Below are 18,836 nucleotides of genomic sequence, written 5' to 3' on the forward strand. Positions count from 1 at the left end.
AAGGAAGGAAGGAAGGAAGAAAGGAAGGAAGGAAGAAAGGAAGGAAGGAAGGAAGGAAGGAAGGAAGGGAGAGAGGAAGGAAGGGAGGGAGGAAGGAAGGGAGGGAGGAAAGAAGGAAAGAAGGGAGGCAGGGAGGAAGGGAGAAAGGAAGAAAAGAAGGAAGGAAAGAAGTCCTGTCCAAGACAATCCTGAACTCTGGGAGGTTGGGCTAGACAACTTCTAAGATGCCTTCCAACTATAAATTCCATTATCTAGTTAGTTAATGGATCCCCACCCAGCTACTCAGTAATTAGAAATTCCCAACCTGCCATACATACTCATGTGTTTAATAAGCTAACACATTATTCTGTATGAATGTTCTAGGAATCTGGTTCCTTCCACTCAGCAAAGTATTCTCAATTCAGGAACTTTGGCTAAGAACAGGAAATATGACACCCAACGAGGGAGTGGTTGACTTTAGAAACCTTTGGCATTTCTTTTTTCACTGAAGGACAATTCAGATCTCATCCCTTCTAGGAAAACTTCCTGAATTTAATCTCCTCATAGTTTATTACTAAACTTATTCACTACAGTAGCTCTTATACAACCCACTGACTCAATTAATTATGAATGAGAATGTATTCCTGTTTTTTAACATCTACCTACCAAATTATGTAAGAGTAGGATGCTAATTCTCATAATCCCAGATTTGGGATCCCTGGAATGTCAAGAGAATAACAATTGACAAAGATTTTGGGCTGAACTCTCTGTTTCATGTCAGGAAAAATATGAAAGAGAGGAGACAACCTGCACAAAACAGAAGAAGCAGGGATGAAATTTCATAAAATAAAGCAATTGTAGCACTAGAAAGGCCCCTTGAATTTAGAATCAGAGATCCTGTGTTCAAAACTCTCTCCCCATCTCTGTCTCTCAAAAGCATTGCTTTTTTTTAGACCCCAAAAGATCTTAATAGGCTAGGTTAGAATAAGGTTTGGCATATGGGCCAAAACCAGCCTGTGGGCTGAGAGAACTAAGAATTGTTTTTACATTTAAAAATATTTTTTTCTATATTTTAAAATGTAACAAACATTCTTAGCTCTTAAACCATACCAAAAAAAAAAAAACCAAAAAAAAAAACGAAACAAGAAAACTGGTAGCATCTTCCAGTTATCATTTGCCTACTCAAGAACTAGAATAATGGGCCAAATTCAATAAGATTAAATTAGATTAAATTAAAATAAAGATCAATATAAATTCTTACACTTGGGTTAAAAAAAATCAGGTTCACCAGTAAAAAGTGGGACAGGCCTGGCTGGGAAGCAATTTTTTAAAGATGTAGAGTTGCAAAATCAATATGAGACAATCACACAAGTAAAAAAGCTAAAGCTAGGGCCAAGTGAGTAGAAGATGTATAATTTCTAAAAGTAAGGAGAAAATAGTGCTACTGTACTCTGCTTTAGTGAGAATAGGCTGCATCTAGTTCAGAGTACCATATTTTGGGAAAAACATTGATAAACTAAAGAGTACTCAGAGGCAACCATGATAGTAAAGGACCTCAGCTTCATACTAATGAGGAAAAATTGGAGGACTTGCAATCCTTGGCTTGGAGAAGATTTAGGGGAGAAATACCAATTATGTGGTATAGTGGAGAGAGTGCTAGACCTAGAGTCAAGAAGTCTCATCTTCTTGAGTTCAAGTCCAATCTCTGACACTTATTAGCTCTGTGACCCTAGGCAAGTCTGTTTGACTCAGTTTCCTCATCTGTAAATAAGTTAAGAAATGGAAATGCTAAACCACTCCAGTATCTTTGCCAAGAAAGGCCTAGTTAGGATCACAGTTGGATATGGCTGAAACAATGACTCAACCAAAGAATTGTACATATAAAAAATCTAGCAAACACAAAGGCCTGAGATATGGTTAATGGGAAAAAAAAATCAATGCTTTAAGTATGTGTAGGATACCAGAGGAGTTATAGGATATAACTGTATGATTTTTAGTAAGAATATAGTCAGGAGAGACTTTGTGTATGTAACCAGATTAAGAACATATTCTCAGGGTAATATCTGAGTAATTATCTTAAGGATGTATATTCCTATCAATCATAACTGTAACTATACAAATCCCAAGTATGTGATATATTATATTATTCTTAATATTAAATAAATTCATAGGGCTAAAAGACCAGAGAGGTCTTGAAAGACTATAAGGGATGGAATGAAGTCTGAGAGGGTTGGGAATTTCTTTGAAAGAGGAAACTGGCAAAGAGATCATTAGAAAAAAGGGAAAGAACTTGTACAAAAATATTTGTAGCAACTTTTTTTTGTAGTGGCAAAAAATTGGAAATTGAGGGGATGCCCATCAATTGGTGAACAATTTGTGGCATATGTTGGTGATGGAATACTATTGTGCAATTAGAATGATAAGCAAGATGATTTCAGAAAAAGCTGGAAAGATCTACATGAACTGATATAGAGTGAAATAAGGAGAACCAGGAGAACACTGTACATCATAAAAGCAATATTGTATGATGATCATCTGTGAAAGACTTAGTTACTCTCAGCAATACAACAAACCCAGACAATTCTGAAGGATTATTGACAAAGAATGCTATCCACCTCTAGAAAAAGAACTGTTGGAGTTGGAATGCAGATCAAAGCATGCCATCTTTCAGAGTAGTTTATTCGTATTTTTATTCTGGGGTTTTGGTTTTATATGAGTATTCTCTTATAGCAATGACCAATATGGAAGTATGCTTTGCATGATAATACACGTACAACCCAGATCAAATTGCTTACTGTCTCTAAGAAGAGGGAAGGAAGGGAGGGTGGGAGACAATTTGGATCTTATACTTTCAGAAAACATATTTTGAAAATTGTTATTACATATAATTGGGAAAACAAAATATCTTTTAATAAAAAAAGGAAAGAAATAGAGGGTTGGGGATTTACTGTGGAGGACAAACATGAAACTATAAAAGAGTATATGAGCATATATTTTGTAGCTAGGGGTCTCAGGCTGTGTGATTTTCTTGCTCACCATAAAGCCAGATCTTTGCCCAGAAGGGTTTCTCAGTTTCTTTTCTTTCAAAACACATCACCCATTACCCATCACTTTAATCAACTGGGCCTTCAATTCCATGGGAAAGGGGAGAGGTGTTTGTTGTTGTTATCATTTTACAAAACACCTCTCTCCCCTACAACTACCACAAATCCCTCACTTTTTTCCATCTTTTTATTCCATTTCAGGGTTTGAAACGATTGTCTCCACCACTACCAGCACAAGACTTCCCAAGAATGTCCTTCCATCCTTTCTCCCAGGCAGCACTGCCTTCTAATGCTAAATGTGCCACACAGGATGGAAAGATCAATTTGTTTCCTTGTTTTGATTTTTTTTTTTGATGGAGACTGTGATCTCATTGGTTTTGGGAAGTCCTGATGAGGAAACTCATCATTACAAAGTAGATGAAACCTGTCTGCAATCCATAGTTTTAGAGCATTGCCAGAAGGCACTGAGTATGTAAAGTTATTTCCTCAGTTCCAGACATAACCAGGATGTTTCAGAGCAAAGACTCTGAACTCATCTCTTTTAGTCACCATCCACACTAGGCTTGCTCTTAAATATTTGTTTTTCTGGAAGAAGGGTTTTTGTTTCAGGGCCAGGGTCTGATTCTAAGTCAGAGCCATAGTTTCTCATTCTTCTTTCAGGGACTATCCATTAGGTTGAATCATTAATCTCTATCTTAGTTCCCTCATGTCCTTATCCCAATTCTGGTCAGGCATTGTTCCTCAGGCCTCAAAGATGCGTTCTGGACAAAGGAGGATGGACCTTCCTTTAAGTGGTTCAATCCACTTATTGGGTTCCTGGTGCTAAAACAAAGCATCCAGTTTTCAACCTGGTGTAAGATACTATACCTTTAAAGTACTGTACTTAGTTGGGGTAGTTAGGTGGAACAGTGGATAGAGAATAAGGTCTAAAGCCTGGAGGTCCTAGGTTCAAGCCTGCCTTCAGACACTTTCTAGTTGTGGGGCTCTGGTCAAGTCATTCAATACCAATTGCCTAGCCCTTACTGCTCTTCTGCTTTGGAAATGATGCTAAACATTCAATTTTAAGACAGAAGGTAAACATTTAAAAATGTTTTAAAACATTAAGTACTGTGCTTAGTCTATTTTCTACATTACCATATCTGCAGGTCTAGGATGATCCGCCTTCGGTTGCATTGGTTAGTGTGAGCCTTGACACCATTGACCTTGGGGCACTGAAAAAGAACAATAGAGAGGTCACTGCTGCTTCAGTTTCTGAGATGTCCTTCTAGTGGATAAAACATGGACCCACAACTCATTCTATTGGAAAAGGCAATAGAAACAATAATGATCACAGGTCATTGATCACATGACGATCCAGATGAGGTGCAAACAGATAAATCAAAGTTGATCCTCTACTTTCCCATTTTGGGTTGCTTCAAAGTCTTTTGATTCACCTCAGATCCAGAACTGACCCAATCTCACTAATGCGTTTGGTTATAACACAGAACAAACTTCTTTGGACCAGTGTATGACCATCTTCTCCCCCACATCTCTATCAGGATTTATCACTTGTTAACAATAAAGTCATAGAATTTAGGGTCGAAAGGAACCTTGGGGAATCTAAGTCAAATACCTTCCTTTAATGAAATGAGGATCAGAGGAACTGAAGATCAAAGGCTCAGTGGGGTGGAGAGGAAAAGGAAGGGAGAGAGAGAAAGAGAAAGAGAGGAAGCGAGAGGGGAGAGAGAGAAGAGAGAAGAGAAGAGAAGAGAAGAGAGAAAGAGAAAGAGAGAGAGAGAGAGAGAGAGAGAGAGAGAGAAAATATGTGTGTGTGTGTGTGTGTGTGTGTGTGTGTGTGTGTGTGTGTATGTGTGTGTGAAGTCACCTAACCTGTAAATGACAAAGTTGCAATTTGAATCCAGGTCCTCTGCTTTGAAATCAATGCCCAATATAACATAAAATATGAATATATCCTCATTTTACACATGAAGTAAATTAATGTCAGAGAGCCTGTATATTCATGCTTATATAAGCTAAAATGCTAAAGTCAGAATTTGAACTCAGGTCTCTCTCTTCACACAAAATCTTATACTCTCTCTACTATTTGCCCTCTCTCCTAGCCATTCCTATCCCCAGGCAAGGAAGGACCAAGAGCCACCTGGGGTGGCAGGAAACCCATTCTCCCTTCATCTCACCTCTGCATTCTTTCACTTTTACCCCAATTTCCACCTACAAAAAAGGTCCAATTAAAAGAATAACAAGAATTGGCAGTAGAGTGGAGGGAGTAGGGAATAAAGTAAAGCCATTGTTGAGTTTGGTTAAATTGATGTAAGAGAATAAGAATTATATATCTGCTTCTGTTTGAATTATTTTACTCTCTGCCATCTCTATTAACATCAAAAGGACCATATTTATTTATTTAAACAAATAGGTAACTAAAAATGTCTCCTCTAAAACCTCAGTACTTTTGAACTCTTCTTTTATATGCTTATTTCATTTTGTTTTGAAAGGAACCACGCATTATCTGTCTTTGTCCTTACCAGGACCTAGCACAATGTCTTGTACAATGTATAATGGGCTAATTAGTTCCTAGGAATCATGTCTCCCAAAGGCACCTTACATCAATAATTTTATTTGAGTCACTGGACAGAGAGAGCCTGATCCACAAGAGAGAGCTCCAATTCTAAGGTCAAGACCAGGAAGATAAACTTGGCATAATAAGAACTCAGCCACTCAGGATGAGATGAGAATGCAACGTCCTTGAGGACAGTCTCAATTTTTTCATTTTGTTCTTGTATCTCCAGGGCCTGGCACATGAATTAGATTAGATTCATTAAGGAAGACTGGAATAGTGGATAAAACACCACTGGACTTAAAGTAAGGAAGGTGCTGTTAAGTTGGTTCCAACTCTTCATGACTCTGTGGACCACAGCACACCAACACTATCTATGAGAATTTCTTGGCAAAGATACTGGTTTGCCATTTCCTTCCCAATGTATTAAAGTAAACAGAGGTTAAAGGACTTGCTCAGGGTCACAGAGGTAGTATCTGAGAATGGATTTGAACTCATGTCTTCCTGACTCCAGGCCCAGAGCTCCATTCACTGAGTCACCTACCTGCCCAAAGTCAAGAAGACCTAGGTTCAAATCTTGCTGTCAATACTTATGATCCTGAGCAAGTTACTTTGAGGAAGAAAACTTCTCTGAGTCTGCGTCCTTAATCTGTAAAATAGGATTAATAATATTTATAGTAACTTTCTTTTTTTTTTTTTAAACCCTTACCTTCTGTCTTGGGTCAATACTGTGTATTGACTCCAAGGCAGAAGAGTGGTAAGGGTAGGCAATGGGGGTTAAGTGACTTGCCCAGGGTCACACAGCTGGGAAGTGTCTGAGGCCAGATTTGAACCTAGGACCTCCCATCTTTAGGCCTGGCTCTCAGTCCACTGAGCCACCCAGCTGCCCCCTGTAGGAGCTTTCTCATAAAGCTGTTGTAAGGATTATATGATAAAGCTTTTTGTGAACTTTATAGCACTATCTTTATTATTATTTAGTTATTTTCAGTTAAATCTGACTCTTTGTGACCGCATTTGGGATTTTCTTGGCAAATATAATAGAGTGGCTTTCTATTTCCTTTGCCAGCTCATTTTACAGATAAGGAAACTGAGGCAAATCAGGTTAAGTGACTTATCTAGAGTCACATAGCTAGATATTATCTAAAGCCAGATTTGAACTAAGGAAGAGAAGTCTTCTAGACTCCAGGTCCCTTAACTATTCACTGTGGTCCCTATAGCTGCCCCAAGGATGAGGGTAGGAAGTCTGAAAACAATCCAGTACTTAAGCAAATGAATTCACCAACCTTTTGTCCAAAGTTCAGCTTGGTAAAGGTGAAAGTTTTCAGATGGACACTCTTTTCTCTGATCTTTGGCTCTAGTTTTTCTCGAAGTTTCTTCTCCATAATCATGCCAATGTAGGGCCAGGTCTGTGCTATGATCTATAGTGGGAAAGAAGACATGCACACAGAATGAGATTCCCATCATATCAAACTGATGATCAAGGGGTATACAGCTCCTAATTCTTAGTAATTTTATCAAGATTGGCCCCTGTATAGCCTCTTGAATTGACTCAAACAAATCTTATTACCTCTAAGCAGCTCACACAGTCTATCAGGTCTGCTCAGTGAACATAGCCAGATCCAAAGGACTTTCAATTCTGAATAGTAGGAAAAGAGATGCCCTGCTCACATCCTAACTTATGACACAGTGGGAAGAACAATAGTCTGGGAATTAGGAGAGCTGAGTTCTAGCCTTGGTTTGGCCATTTACTGACTGTGTGCCTTCAGTGAGCTACTTGACCTCTCTTGATTTTTTCTTCATATGTCAGTCAAGGGTGGGGGGTGAAGATGATGATCTTAAAGGTCTCTTCTGCTCTACGAATAATGTATTTAAAATAATAAATACCAGTTAGATCAACATTCATGACAATAATAACAATAGCTAACTTTTGTATAGCTCCTATTATGTGCCAGACATTGTGCGGAGCACTTTCTTTACAAATATTATTTCATTTGATCTTTACAAGAATCCTTTGATGTAGGTGCTATTATTGTTTTCATATTACAGATAAAGAAACTGAGGCATGCAGAAGTTAAATGACTTGTCCAAGGTAACACAGCCAGTAAGGATCTAGGGTTGGAAGTATGGGATTTTTACTTTTGAGGATCTTTGGGTTTTTAGAAGGATTAGTGATCTTGCATTTCTTTTTTGAAATCATTTCACTGTCCATATCAGTCTTTTCACTTGACTCCCTCTAAAACCTGTCCTTGGAGGGAAATGAGAAGATTTAATTTTTAAGGATTGCAGATTTAGAGCTGGAAGGGAATTCAGAAGATCTCTATTTAAAATATTTGTTCCACATAACACAGCTAGAAAAAGGCAAAGTAGAGATTAAAATCCAAGCTTACTGATTGAAATCTAAAACTTTTACCACTGTCCTTGCAAAGTCAATAATGTCAGTCTCCTCCAAGACTGTCCAACTTAAGGAAAGTTTTAGCCATTAAATTCTTGTTCTTCTTCAAAGATGCCCTTAGAAGTCTTATGAACACACTGTCTCTCATTGAGCAATAGTCCTATCAATGCAATAAGCTGCAACCTTTGTATTCCTCATATTTCCTTTAAAATTTTTTTTTAAAATGTGGTTCTTTCTCCTCTGATTGGTACCTCTAATTATGAACCTAATCTTCTCTCTGACTACTTCTGAGACAGGACTACTTTCCCAACCTCTATCACTAACTCTACCAGTAAACATAAGGAAAACTCCTTTAACTTCTGGTCTTAGATACAGGAATATTGAGGGCAGGGATTCCAACTGTTTTTTATGGTATGAATCATTCACCAGTCTGGTGGAGTCTCTGGCTTTTTATATAACCCAATAAGGTTTTTTTGTTTGTTTTAAGCCCTTACCTTCTGTCTTAGAACCAATACTATGTATTGGTTCTAGGGTAGAAGAGTGGTAAGTGCTAGGCAATGGGTGTAAATTGACTTGCCCAGGGTCACACAGCTAGGAAGTATCTGAGGCCAGATTTTGAATCCAGGACCTCCTGTCCCCCTCACCCCCCATAAGGGCTTTAAATGAACAAAATAAAATACATAGCATTACAATGAAAATTAATTATGTTGAAATAAAGTTATCAAAATATATTAGAAAACACCAAGTTAATGGACCTCAGATTAAGAATCTCTGCTCTAGGATTAATGTATCAGAAAACAAATCAAGCCACTAACCACATGGAACCTCCTTTTTCCTGGGTTACTAATAGATAAGGTAAGCAGAGTGTGAAATTAAAGTGCTAGCTAGTATGCCCTAGTAGCTTTCTAGAGGTCTCCTCTTTACTTTTAACTTTAATCTCACATTCTGAAACAGAAATGCTTCCAGTATCTTAACCACACGGAAGCATAATAATAATAAAATGGTAAAAAAAATATTGAAAATTAAGCCAATAGCCCTGGATAGGTCTTCTATCATTAACTACCGGGGTAACCTTACACAAGTCTCAGTCATTTTGGAGTTTCGTTTTCTCACCAGAAAACAGAGATAACTACACTTTTCCCATGTACAACACAGAGAGGTGATGAGATTCAAATGAGATAATAATGTATAGGAAACATTTAGAAAAATATGATGCTATACAATGCAATAAAAATAACATATCTCATTGGCTTATCCTATTTGTGTGTGTGTGTGTGTGTGTGTGTGTGTGTGTGTTCAATGGAAATAAAGAACTGGATAGAAGGTTGTCTCTGAAAAGCACGAATGGGAGGAGAGGAAGTTTCTGTCCTATGTGGCCTTCCTGGAAAGTCTACTGACAAGAGCTATCCTATGTAACTGGGCTATATAAGTAACATGAGATAGATGAAAGGGAAAAGAAAAAACAAGGGGAGTGGGGGTAAGAGAGAGAAGTAGTGTCAATGACTAATTGATTAATGGAAGTAGCTAAAAGAGACTAGGCAGTATGGGATAGTGGAGAGAGAAAGGTCTTTGAAATCAGAAGACTTGGGTTTGAATCCTGACCCAGCTGTTTGCCATCTGTGTCATCTTGGACAAGGTCTTACTTTCTTCATTTATAAAATGAGGCATTTGGATCTGAGGATTTTCCAACTCTTAAAATCCAGTGAGGGGCACAATGGTACCCAGCTCATGGTACTCAACAAATTCTTGATTATTCTTGCAAAGTCAAAAGAACTAGAGAAAAGCCCTCAGTGTATTGAAGCCTCCACAATGATCTTAAAGGAGGAAATAAGCATGAGTTAGATAATATGGCCAGTCACAGAGGGGTTGAAGTCTGTATCTTTGAAACAAATAGCCACCGACAGGCATTTATGAAATGTCTACTATGTGCCAAGTGTTATAAATACTAGGATGGAAAAAGATTTTGCCTTCAGGAATCTTGCATTCAGTCTGGGAAAATAGAATATTTATGCATGTATGCACATGTGAACTACACAGAAAGATTCTGCTAGCACAGATCCCATGACATATTAGGATAATGCAGTAATTACCTAATGATGACAAGAATAATAGCCAAGGAGATCTAATGTCTTGGCAGATGAATGAATGAATTCAAATGAACCCCTGTAGTTTTCCTCAGTCCATCTCAAACCCCACAGAAACACTAAGAACTGAACTCTAGCACAGGATTCCTGACTCATGTCCTCTGAAAGACTTTTTTTAAGCCCTTACCTTCTGTCTTAGCATCAGTTTTAAGACAGAACAGCAGCAAGGACTGGGCAATATGGGTTAAATGATCTCTTGCCCACCTAGGAACTGTCTGAGGTCATATTTGAACCCAAGTCCTCCCTACTCCAAGCCCGATGCTACCTAGATGCTCCTGAAAGATTTTCAGAAGGTTTTGAATTGCTATGGTTTTTGCTCCCTCACCTGGTGGAAACTAGATTCCCCCCTACCCCCCCACCTCAGGGACCTCCAATATTAGTCTTTTCTAGTTGTCATTTGTGGGCTGTAGAAACTATACAGACAGAAATTTGTGAATTAACTTGAAGAGTTTGGGAGAAGAAAATAAACATCCTCATGACACTGGGGAGTACATAGTTGGGTACATAGTTCATAGGGTCATAGATTTAGAGTTGGAAGGGACTTCAAAGCAAGGACAACCCCATTATTTTCTAGATGAGGAAACTGAGGCTCAGAGGGGCTAAGTGACCAGCCCAAAGCTGACAAGTCACAGAGCTAGGATTTGAACCCAGGTCCTCTGACTACAAATGTTCTTTACATTGTATCACACTGCCTTTCTGAAAAATCAGAAGCCCATTATCCTTTAGGGAAAAGCTACTTTTTCCATGTTAAAGGCACTATTAAGATCAGAATATCAAGTGAAGACATCAAAATGATAAAAGCACATGCTATGGATACTGTTGTGAGGATTACTTAGTTAGTATTAGTATTAGACTTAGCAGGAAGGGCTGGAGAATTCCAAAATGGAATGAGGAAGCAGGAAGTGTGCTCTGGCTCACTGAGAGAGACTCCATGGTGGTTGAGACAAGTTGCAACTGATCTTAGGAGACCTCAGTTTACCAGAGATCCTGAGGGAAGACCGTCACCTACTTGTGGGAGATTTTGGTAGAGACTATTAATCCCAACCTGAGTTGCAGGTCAACTTGTGCTGGATTAGCTCCCAGAATCTACCCACCTGGAAGAGTACAGCAGGGGGGCAGCTGGGTAGCTCAGTGGAGTGAGAGTCAGGCCCAGAGACAGGAGGTCCTGGGTTCAAATCTGGCCTCAGCCACTTCCCAGCTGTGTGACCCTGGGCAAGTCACTTGACCCCCATTGCCCACCCTTACCACTCTTCCACCTATGAGACAATACACCGAAGTACAAGGGTTTAAAAAAAAAAGAGTACAGTAGGTGGTCCTGAAGGAGCTGAAACATCACTGGAGGGAGTCTGGACTCTGCTGAGAGGATTCCTACTTCAGTCCTGCTTTTCTCTGGACCCTGCCTGGCTTAGGTCTTAGTTTAGTGTAGATAAGTCCCTCCCCTGACCCTGTGGTTTGCCCTTAGCTTGTAAGTGTAGAATCCCTTATTCCCATCATTTATTATTGTTTCCCTCAATTAAACTGTTATAAACTTTTGCCTTTTGCCTGCTGGTTCCATAGGCCCTTGCCTAGGTGGGCTGAGTGACTTAGCCTAACTACCATTTCTGTTGACAGTTACCTCCTTAGTGGTTAAATCTGGTCTCCCTACCTTGTTTGGTCCTGTCTTCTGTCATTCCTGTCAGCCTCACACCCCATTGTGAACCCACAGATAATATTTAGTTAACTTCCCTGGTAATTCCCCATAAGAATACTTAAGATAACCTACTTTTTACCAACTGGCCTCTTCCACACAGCTCATTTCCTAATTGGTTCTACAGAGGAATCCCTTTCCCTGACTCCTAGTGACATTCTTACTGCACCAGGATGAGTGTAGCCAAGAATTAATTAGAGACCTTGCAGGGGTTCTGATTTAGAGGTCAGAAAGTAGCCAGAGCAGCCTTAGCTGGTTCCCCAACTTCAGCTTCCCCATCTTGAATCCAAATTGATTCTTACCTTGTTGACCCATTCAACACGTTCCACATCTGGGAAGTGGATCTGGAGGCAAAAAGAAAATAACAAATTAAAAATGATTTTAAAAAGATGATCTTACAGATAGAACATGTAAATTAATATAAGCAGATAAATAAAATATAAGTATAAAATAATAAATATAAGTACAACAAATGACCAATAATATTGAATAGGCATTTTCCCAAGTTTTGGCAGCTTCAAAGACCAGTCTTCTCCTCAGTCTCCTCATTGTACAACTTTATAATGATCAACCTGCCCCTCTCACCCATCTCTTCCCAGCCAAGAGATATGGGAATATACCTCATTCCTTCTTCTGCTGGGGTGGAGGGCTATGGGTATGGAAGACTACGTATAATATCAGAGTTAGCTGATGTTTTGGTTATTTTTGCTGAGCCACCTTTTTTTTCTCTTTTATAAAAAATAGATTATTAGTTTTAATGGCTTGATCTCTTGGCAATGGAGGAGAGAGAAGCATTTTAAGAAACAAAGGTGATATTGAAACAAAAGATATCAATTTCCTTTATCAAATTAACCTTCTTGGTTAAAGAAAGATGAAAGATGAGATCAGAAGGCCACTCTTTTGCTTATATAAAACTAAACCGTTCGTTTTATTCCTTTGAGAAACATTTAAGTCACTGGTAGATCTACCTGTTCTTGTTTAGGGTCCCTTCACCAGTAGATTGATCACAATAAGAATGGTCAAGATAGAGAAAGAGGCTAGACCACAGCAGGCATAAAAAGAAGAAACTAGTGGTGGAGAATGCACAATTTTGAAAGCACTGAGAAATCAATTCTCAAAACATCTGGAAAAGGAGGAAGATATTTTTGCTTTGCTTCAAGAAGAATTCAATTCCAGTGGTCAGATAGGTCCAGAAATGGTCATGATGTGCAAATAGTATCTATAAAACATTTCTTCCCAAAAGGAGCTGAAAGTCACCAAACAGAAGGCAAAAAAATCAAACAATATTACTACCCAAAAAACCACTTGAGGAGATAGTTGACCCATGTGAGAAGGGAATTTGTATTTTGATTTGATCAGAGACTTAGACTTCCCTTCTATTTGTTTTGAATTTGGATCAATCAGCAACCAGGGAATTGATCCCACAGGCACTGCCCCCCTGGGTGGTGCTAGGCTAATCGAGGAATTGTGACTGGTTCCTGGGGGGGAGGCATGTAGGAGAGCTAGTGGGTGAAGGGAACAGCATATAAGCTGAGGCCCAGCAGGAAGCAGGGGAAGGTTGTTTCTGAGGCTGAGATTTGGAGACAGACTCTGGGTTGTTAGGCTAGGTAATTCTTTGCCTCCCTTCTAAATTTCCCTCTCTTATTATCTTTATCTTATATAATAAACCTATTAAAACTACTAACAGTCTTGAGACTTAAGGGTTAATTTCTATAAATGGCAACCACAACATTTTTATAATTTAGTCAAACCCATTCTAATCATTACACCTATAATGCTTTTCTCATCTTCACTCACTCATAAGGACAATCCACATAAGTTATCTATGAAATCCTTTTAGAAAATATGAGAAGAGGACAGGTAGTCTTTCACAGTTTTCTATGGCATTTCCTATCTTTATAGTCACCCAACTAGGTGGCACAGTGGAAAGAGTGATGAGCCTAGAATCAGGAAGGCTCATCTTCCTCTGTTCAAATTTGGATTTTTGCCAAGAAAACTCAAATAGGGTCACAAAAAGTTGGACATGACTAAACAACAAAAACAACTGACCAAAAGATATGGAGAATACACGATACTACAATGTTTGTTTCGTGATTAAAAAACCCCTCAAAAAACATTCATTTGCTTTGGTAAAGCCAAATGTCACTTCAACAATTCTCCAACAAGATTTCTCCCATGCATATATTATCTTTTTTTTTATTTATGTATTTTCCCATGGTTTCATGATTCATGTTCTTTCCCTCCCCCCTCCCAGAGCCAACAAGCAATTCCACTGGATTATATATGTATTATCACTTGATAAATATTTCCATATTATTCATTTTTATAATAATCTTTTAAAAACCAAAATCTCACATTCTATTCCCATATAAACAAGTGATAAATCAAAATGTTTTCCTTCTGTGTTTCTATCCCAACAGTTCTTTCTCTTGATACGGATAGCATTTTTTCTAATAAATCCCTTGGGATTGTCCTGTATTATTGCATTACTATTAGTAGCAAAGCTGATTGCATTTGATCGTCCCACAGTGTTTCAGTCTCTGTGTACAGTAGTCTCCTGGTTCTGCTCATTTTGCTCCACATCTGTTTGTGGAGGTCTTTCCAGCTCGTATGGAAATCAAGTAGTTCATCATTCCTTATAGCACAATAGTATTCCATCACCATTATGTGCCACAATTTGTTCCTTTGATTCCCCAATCAAAGGACACCCCTCCATTTTCCAATTTTTTTTGCCACCACAAAGAGTGCAGCTGTGAATATTTTTGTAAAAGTATTTTCCTTTATTATCTCTTTGGGGCACCAACCTAATAGTGATATTGCTGGATGAAAGGGTATGCCATGCATATGTTATTTTACAATATCCCCTGATAGATGAGAGAAAAAATTTGTTTAAAATCCCCTGATAATTAATATCAAGTGAAATAGAAAACCTTTCTCGACATACTTGACAGGGTATTTGCCACTGTCGTGAAAGAGGTCTAGCACTGATTCCAAATTGACTAAATTCATTTGTTCATCAGCTGGTTTATACTCATCATATCCTCCTATCACAGCTTGGGCTTTCTGCAGTTTTGGTTACTTGAAACATCTGATGTTGCAATATACATACATATAGCATGGCTAGAATGAAACTGTTGTTAAAAGTGTGGAGTTTTGGGGGCAGCTGGGTAGCTCAGTGGATTGAGAGCCAGGCCTAGAGACAGGAGGTCCTGGGTTCAAATTTGGATTCAGACACTTCCTAGCTGTGTGACCCTGGGCAAGTCACTTAAGCCCCATTGCCTAGCCCTGACCACTCTTCTGCCTCGAAACCAATACACAGGATTGATTCTAAGGTGGAAGGTAAGGGTTTAAAAAAAAAGTATGGTTTCATGGAGAAGACAAAGATCAACGAAAGCATAATATATTTTCCTAAAAGCAACCTATTTGACTCTTCCTCTTGTTCAGCTTTGGGCCCATCTCAATTTTCATCAGGAATTTTTGAACTAGCTGTATAGGCTATCTATCCAACTACTTATAGTTTGAAATAGGTGTTCTTAATCTTTTTTTATTTCATAGACCCCTTTGACAGTCTAGTAAAGCCTATGGATCTCTTCTATGAATAATGATTTGGAATATGTAAAATTTAAAAAGTCGAATTACAAAGAAAACTAATCATATTGATGTACAGTTATCAAATTTTTTTTTTAGTTCATGGACCCCAGAGTAGGAATCCCTGATCTAGACAATAGGCAATTTCCATCTCCATGGCTTTTCCTAGGTGGAAAGTTGGACTGAACTCCTCTGGGTTATTATGGATTTTATTTAGGAAATTCTGCAGTAATCTTATCTTCAGGTAAGTGGTACAGTGGCTAGAGTATTAGAGCTGGAGTCAAGAAGACCCAAGTTCAAATTCTGCCTTAGAGACTTATTAGCTGTGTGACCCTAATCAAGTCACTTCATGTCTGTTTGTCCCACTTTTCTCATCTGTAAAATGGAGTTAATAATAGCATTTACTTCCCAGCGGTGCTGTGAAGATCAAATGAGATAATAATTATAAAGCAGCTGGCACAGTGCCTGGCACAAAATAAACACTGTACATTAGCTGTATACACTTGGCTGGTCTAGATAATCGTCCTGATTTCATCTTCTTTAGTACCATTTCCATTTCATAGCAAATAGGGGACCGAGAAGTTATAGACTGCATGGGACTGAGAAGCATAAAATGCCTATAAAAAGAGTTGAGGCCAGATCCATCTATGTTGTGGTCTACTATGGCTTTTCCATTAGAAAGTCTGCTTGTTCCTTCTCTTTTCATTACGGATAGCTTTGTTACAGGTGCAAATTAACCTCATAAAGATTTATTGAAATGAGAAAGTAGAAACAGGGATGAGTTCTTGACATTTTTTGGTGATCAAGTTTTGTATTCTTTCTGCATCTTCCCATCTTTCAGATATTTTGTGAATAAGGCCCTCAATGTCCTCAAAATCGGGTCGTCTTCATCACAAACTTTCTCTGTTTTGACTTAGTCTAGTTCAGCTACTTTTCCTTTTCTTCATTTTCTTTGATTTAATTTCTTCCTCATATAGCATACTGTACCTATGAAGGTAAAGTCCAGATGTAGTTGTCCCACATTTGATTTTTTTTTTAATTTTTAAAAAAAATTTTTTAAACCCTTAACTTCTGTGTATTGACTTATAGGTGGAAGAGTGGTAAGGGTGGGCAATGGGGGTCAAGTGACTTGGGAAGTATCTGAGGCCGGGTTTGAACCTAGGACCTCCCGTCTCTAGGCCTGGCTCTCAATCCACTGAGCTACCCAGCTGCCCTCCTCCCCCCACCCCCCTTTTGATTTTAAGTTATTTCCATTCTCCCTAATAGCATTACTGCATTTGGGATCCAGAGACAGGGCTGGCTAAGGGCCCAAGAAGAAGGTTAGAGGAGAGCCACACCTCTTGAAAACAAGTACTGTAATTAAAAAAGACTCATCTCTTAGGAACAAGCTGATACTTGCCAACATAATCAGTGCTCCTGGGAAAGATGAGGTTTTTTTTTGTTTTTTTTTTTGACAGCTACAGCAGACTACAAAGAATGCCACGTTGAAACAATCCAAAGCAGCTAAACTCAAGCAAATGAGATGGGTAAAGAAAGCCTGATTTTTCTTAAAAGAGAAAGGGTGTAAAAGCCACCAAAATATAGATCCAAAAGAAGAAAAAGGTTGCAAATTTTTCTAATTCCTTTCCTTCTCTGACCTTTCCCAGCTAGTTTCTTTGAATGAAGGAATAAAATTAATGACTTCTTTTAACCTTTCTTCAGATGTATTTTTAAAAATAAGCTTGAAGTTTTATACCCAATTCTTTGAAATTATAGGTAATGTGATGAAATGTCCCTAGTTTATTACAAATATTAAAATTAGAATTGAAAAGGAGTACATATTTTCTTTTCTTATTTTTTAAACCTTACCTTCCACCGTAGAATCAATAGTGAGTATTGGTTCCAAGGCAGGAGAGTGCTAAGAGTTAGGCAATAGAGATTAAGTGACTTGCCCAGGGTCACAAAGCTAGGAAGTATCTGAGGCCACATTTGAACCTAGGTCCTCCCATCTCTAGACGTGGCTCTCAATTCACTGAGCCACCCATCTGCCCCCTATGTTTTAAATTTTAACGCAAGCACTCATATTTTTAAAATTTTAAATTGCTTATTTTTAGAAGACATTTTATTTTTGCCCTTTATTTTCACATGCATACTTTCTTAAAATTTACCCCCCACCCCCAAAAAAGAACTGGTAGGAAAGGAAAATAGTTAAGCAAAAACACCTGTTACATTTGCCACACCTGACAATGTTGACAACATTCTGTTTTTGCTTGTATCCCTAGGCCTTAGTAATGGCCAGAACAAAATATGTGGTTAATAAATTCTTGTTGTTTGGTTGATGGAATCTATCAGAGTGGTGACCCACTTCCTTTTGAGAAGAGTTTCGTTTCATTATTTCTTCTCTGGGTAAATTGGATTTTCAGTTACTCAGTGTCTGCCCTCCAAGAACTCTACTGAGAATATAAGAAATGTATGCAAATAAAAATGATAGGAGGTAAATTGTTAGGACAAAGGAGATATCCAGGCAGAGTGGTATATTACAAAATGCAAGGAAGGAGAGATCATTTTCAGATGTATATAGACGGAGGGGGAGAGAAAGAGGGTAGACAAGGGACTTGAGCTAGGCTTTGAAAGAAGACTAGATTTCAGCAGGTGGAGATATGGAGAGCTTGGTTCACCTACATGAATGCATAGAAACAAGAGAATGCAAGTTGAAATTGGGGAACTGTACAAAATCCAACAGGAACATATTCTGAGAAAAAAAGCAGAATGGAAAAAGGTTAGGAAAGTTGGGTCACAGAATTCAAGAACTGGACGGGGTTTTTGAGGAAGCTAGGACCCAGAGTCAAGAAGATGAGTTCAAATCCAGTCTCAGATAGTGTGACCTTGGGTGAGTCACTTAACTTCTGCCTTGGTTTCCTCAACTGTAAAATGGGGATGATAATAATAGAACACACCTCTCAAGGTAGTTGAGGATCAAATAAGGTAGAATTAGTTAATCAGTTTTTTAAAAATAGTGGGTTTTTTTTTTCACATTTTTAGGTCATCTATTAACTTCAACTTGGATAAATGGGAGGTCCTAGTTCAATAACCGATGAATGGATTGGACAAATTGAATCATATTAATTTTGGCATTCTTTCTTTAAGCAAGGTATTTCCCATTCATATATAAAAATCATTACAAATTCCTTGAAAGCTATAACAGAGATTACCTTATTCAATATCTCTACAATCATAAACATCAAAAAGGGCATAAAACAAAGAAATAAATGCTAGATATTGTTCAACCATAGTAAGTACTATGTAAATATTATTATTATTATTATTAATATTATCATTATCTAGTTCATCCCATAAGGTCAAGTGGAGTTTGATTATGGAAGATTTTAAATGCAGACTGAGGAGTTTGGATTTTATCTTACAGACAATAGGGAACCATTGAAAGTCTTTGAGCAGGAGAGTGATTTGGATC

At 38.2% G+C, this 18,836-nt stretch overlaps 1 protein-coding gene across 1 annotated transcript in view; it reads right to left on the reverse strand.

Moving 5' to 3' along the window:
* ESYT3 (extended synaptotagmin 3) overlaps positions 1 to 18,836 on the reverse strand; it is a 94,866-nt gene that overhangs the window by 59,709 nt on the left and 16,321 nt on the right. The window contains exons 2-4 of the mRNA XM_044666679.1: positions 12,100 to 12,141; positions 6,858 to 6,992; positions 4,158 to 4,234 (exon numbers count right to left, since the gene is read on the reverse strand). Of these exons, the coding sequence (XP_044522614.1) occupies positions 4,158 to 4,234; positions 6,858 to 6,992; positions 12,100 to 12,141 (254 nt within the window). The remainder of the gene's footprint in view (positions 1 to 4,157; positions 4,235 to 6,857; positions 6,993 to 12,099; positions 12,142 to 18,836) is intronic.

The sequence above is a fragment of the Gracilinanus agilis genome, chromosome 3 (genome assembly GCF_016433145.1).
Source record: "Gracilinanus agilis isolate LMUSP501 chromosome 3, AgileGrace, whole genome shotgun sequence".
NCBI lineage: Eukaryota > Metazoa > Chordata > Mammalia > Didelphimorphia > Didelphidae > Gracilinanus > Gracilinanus agilis.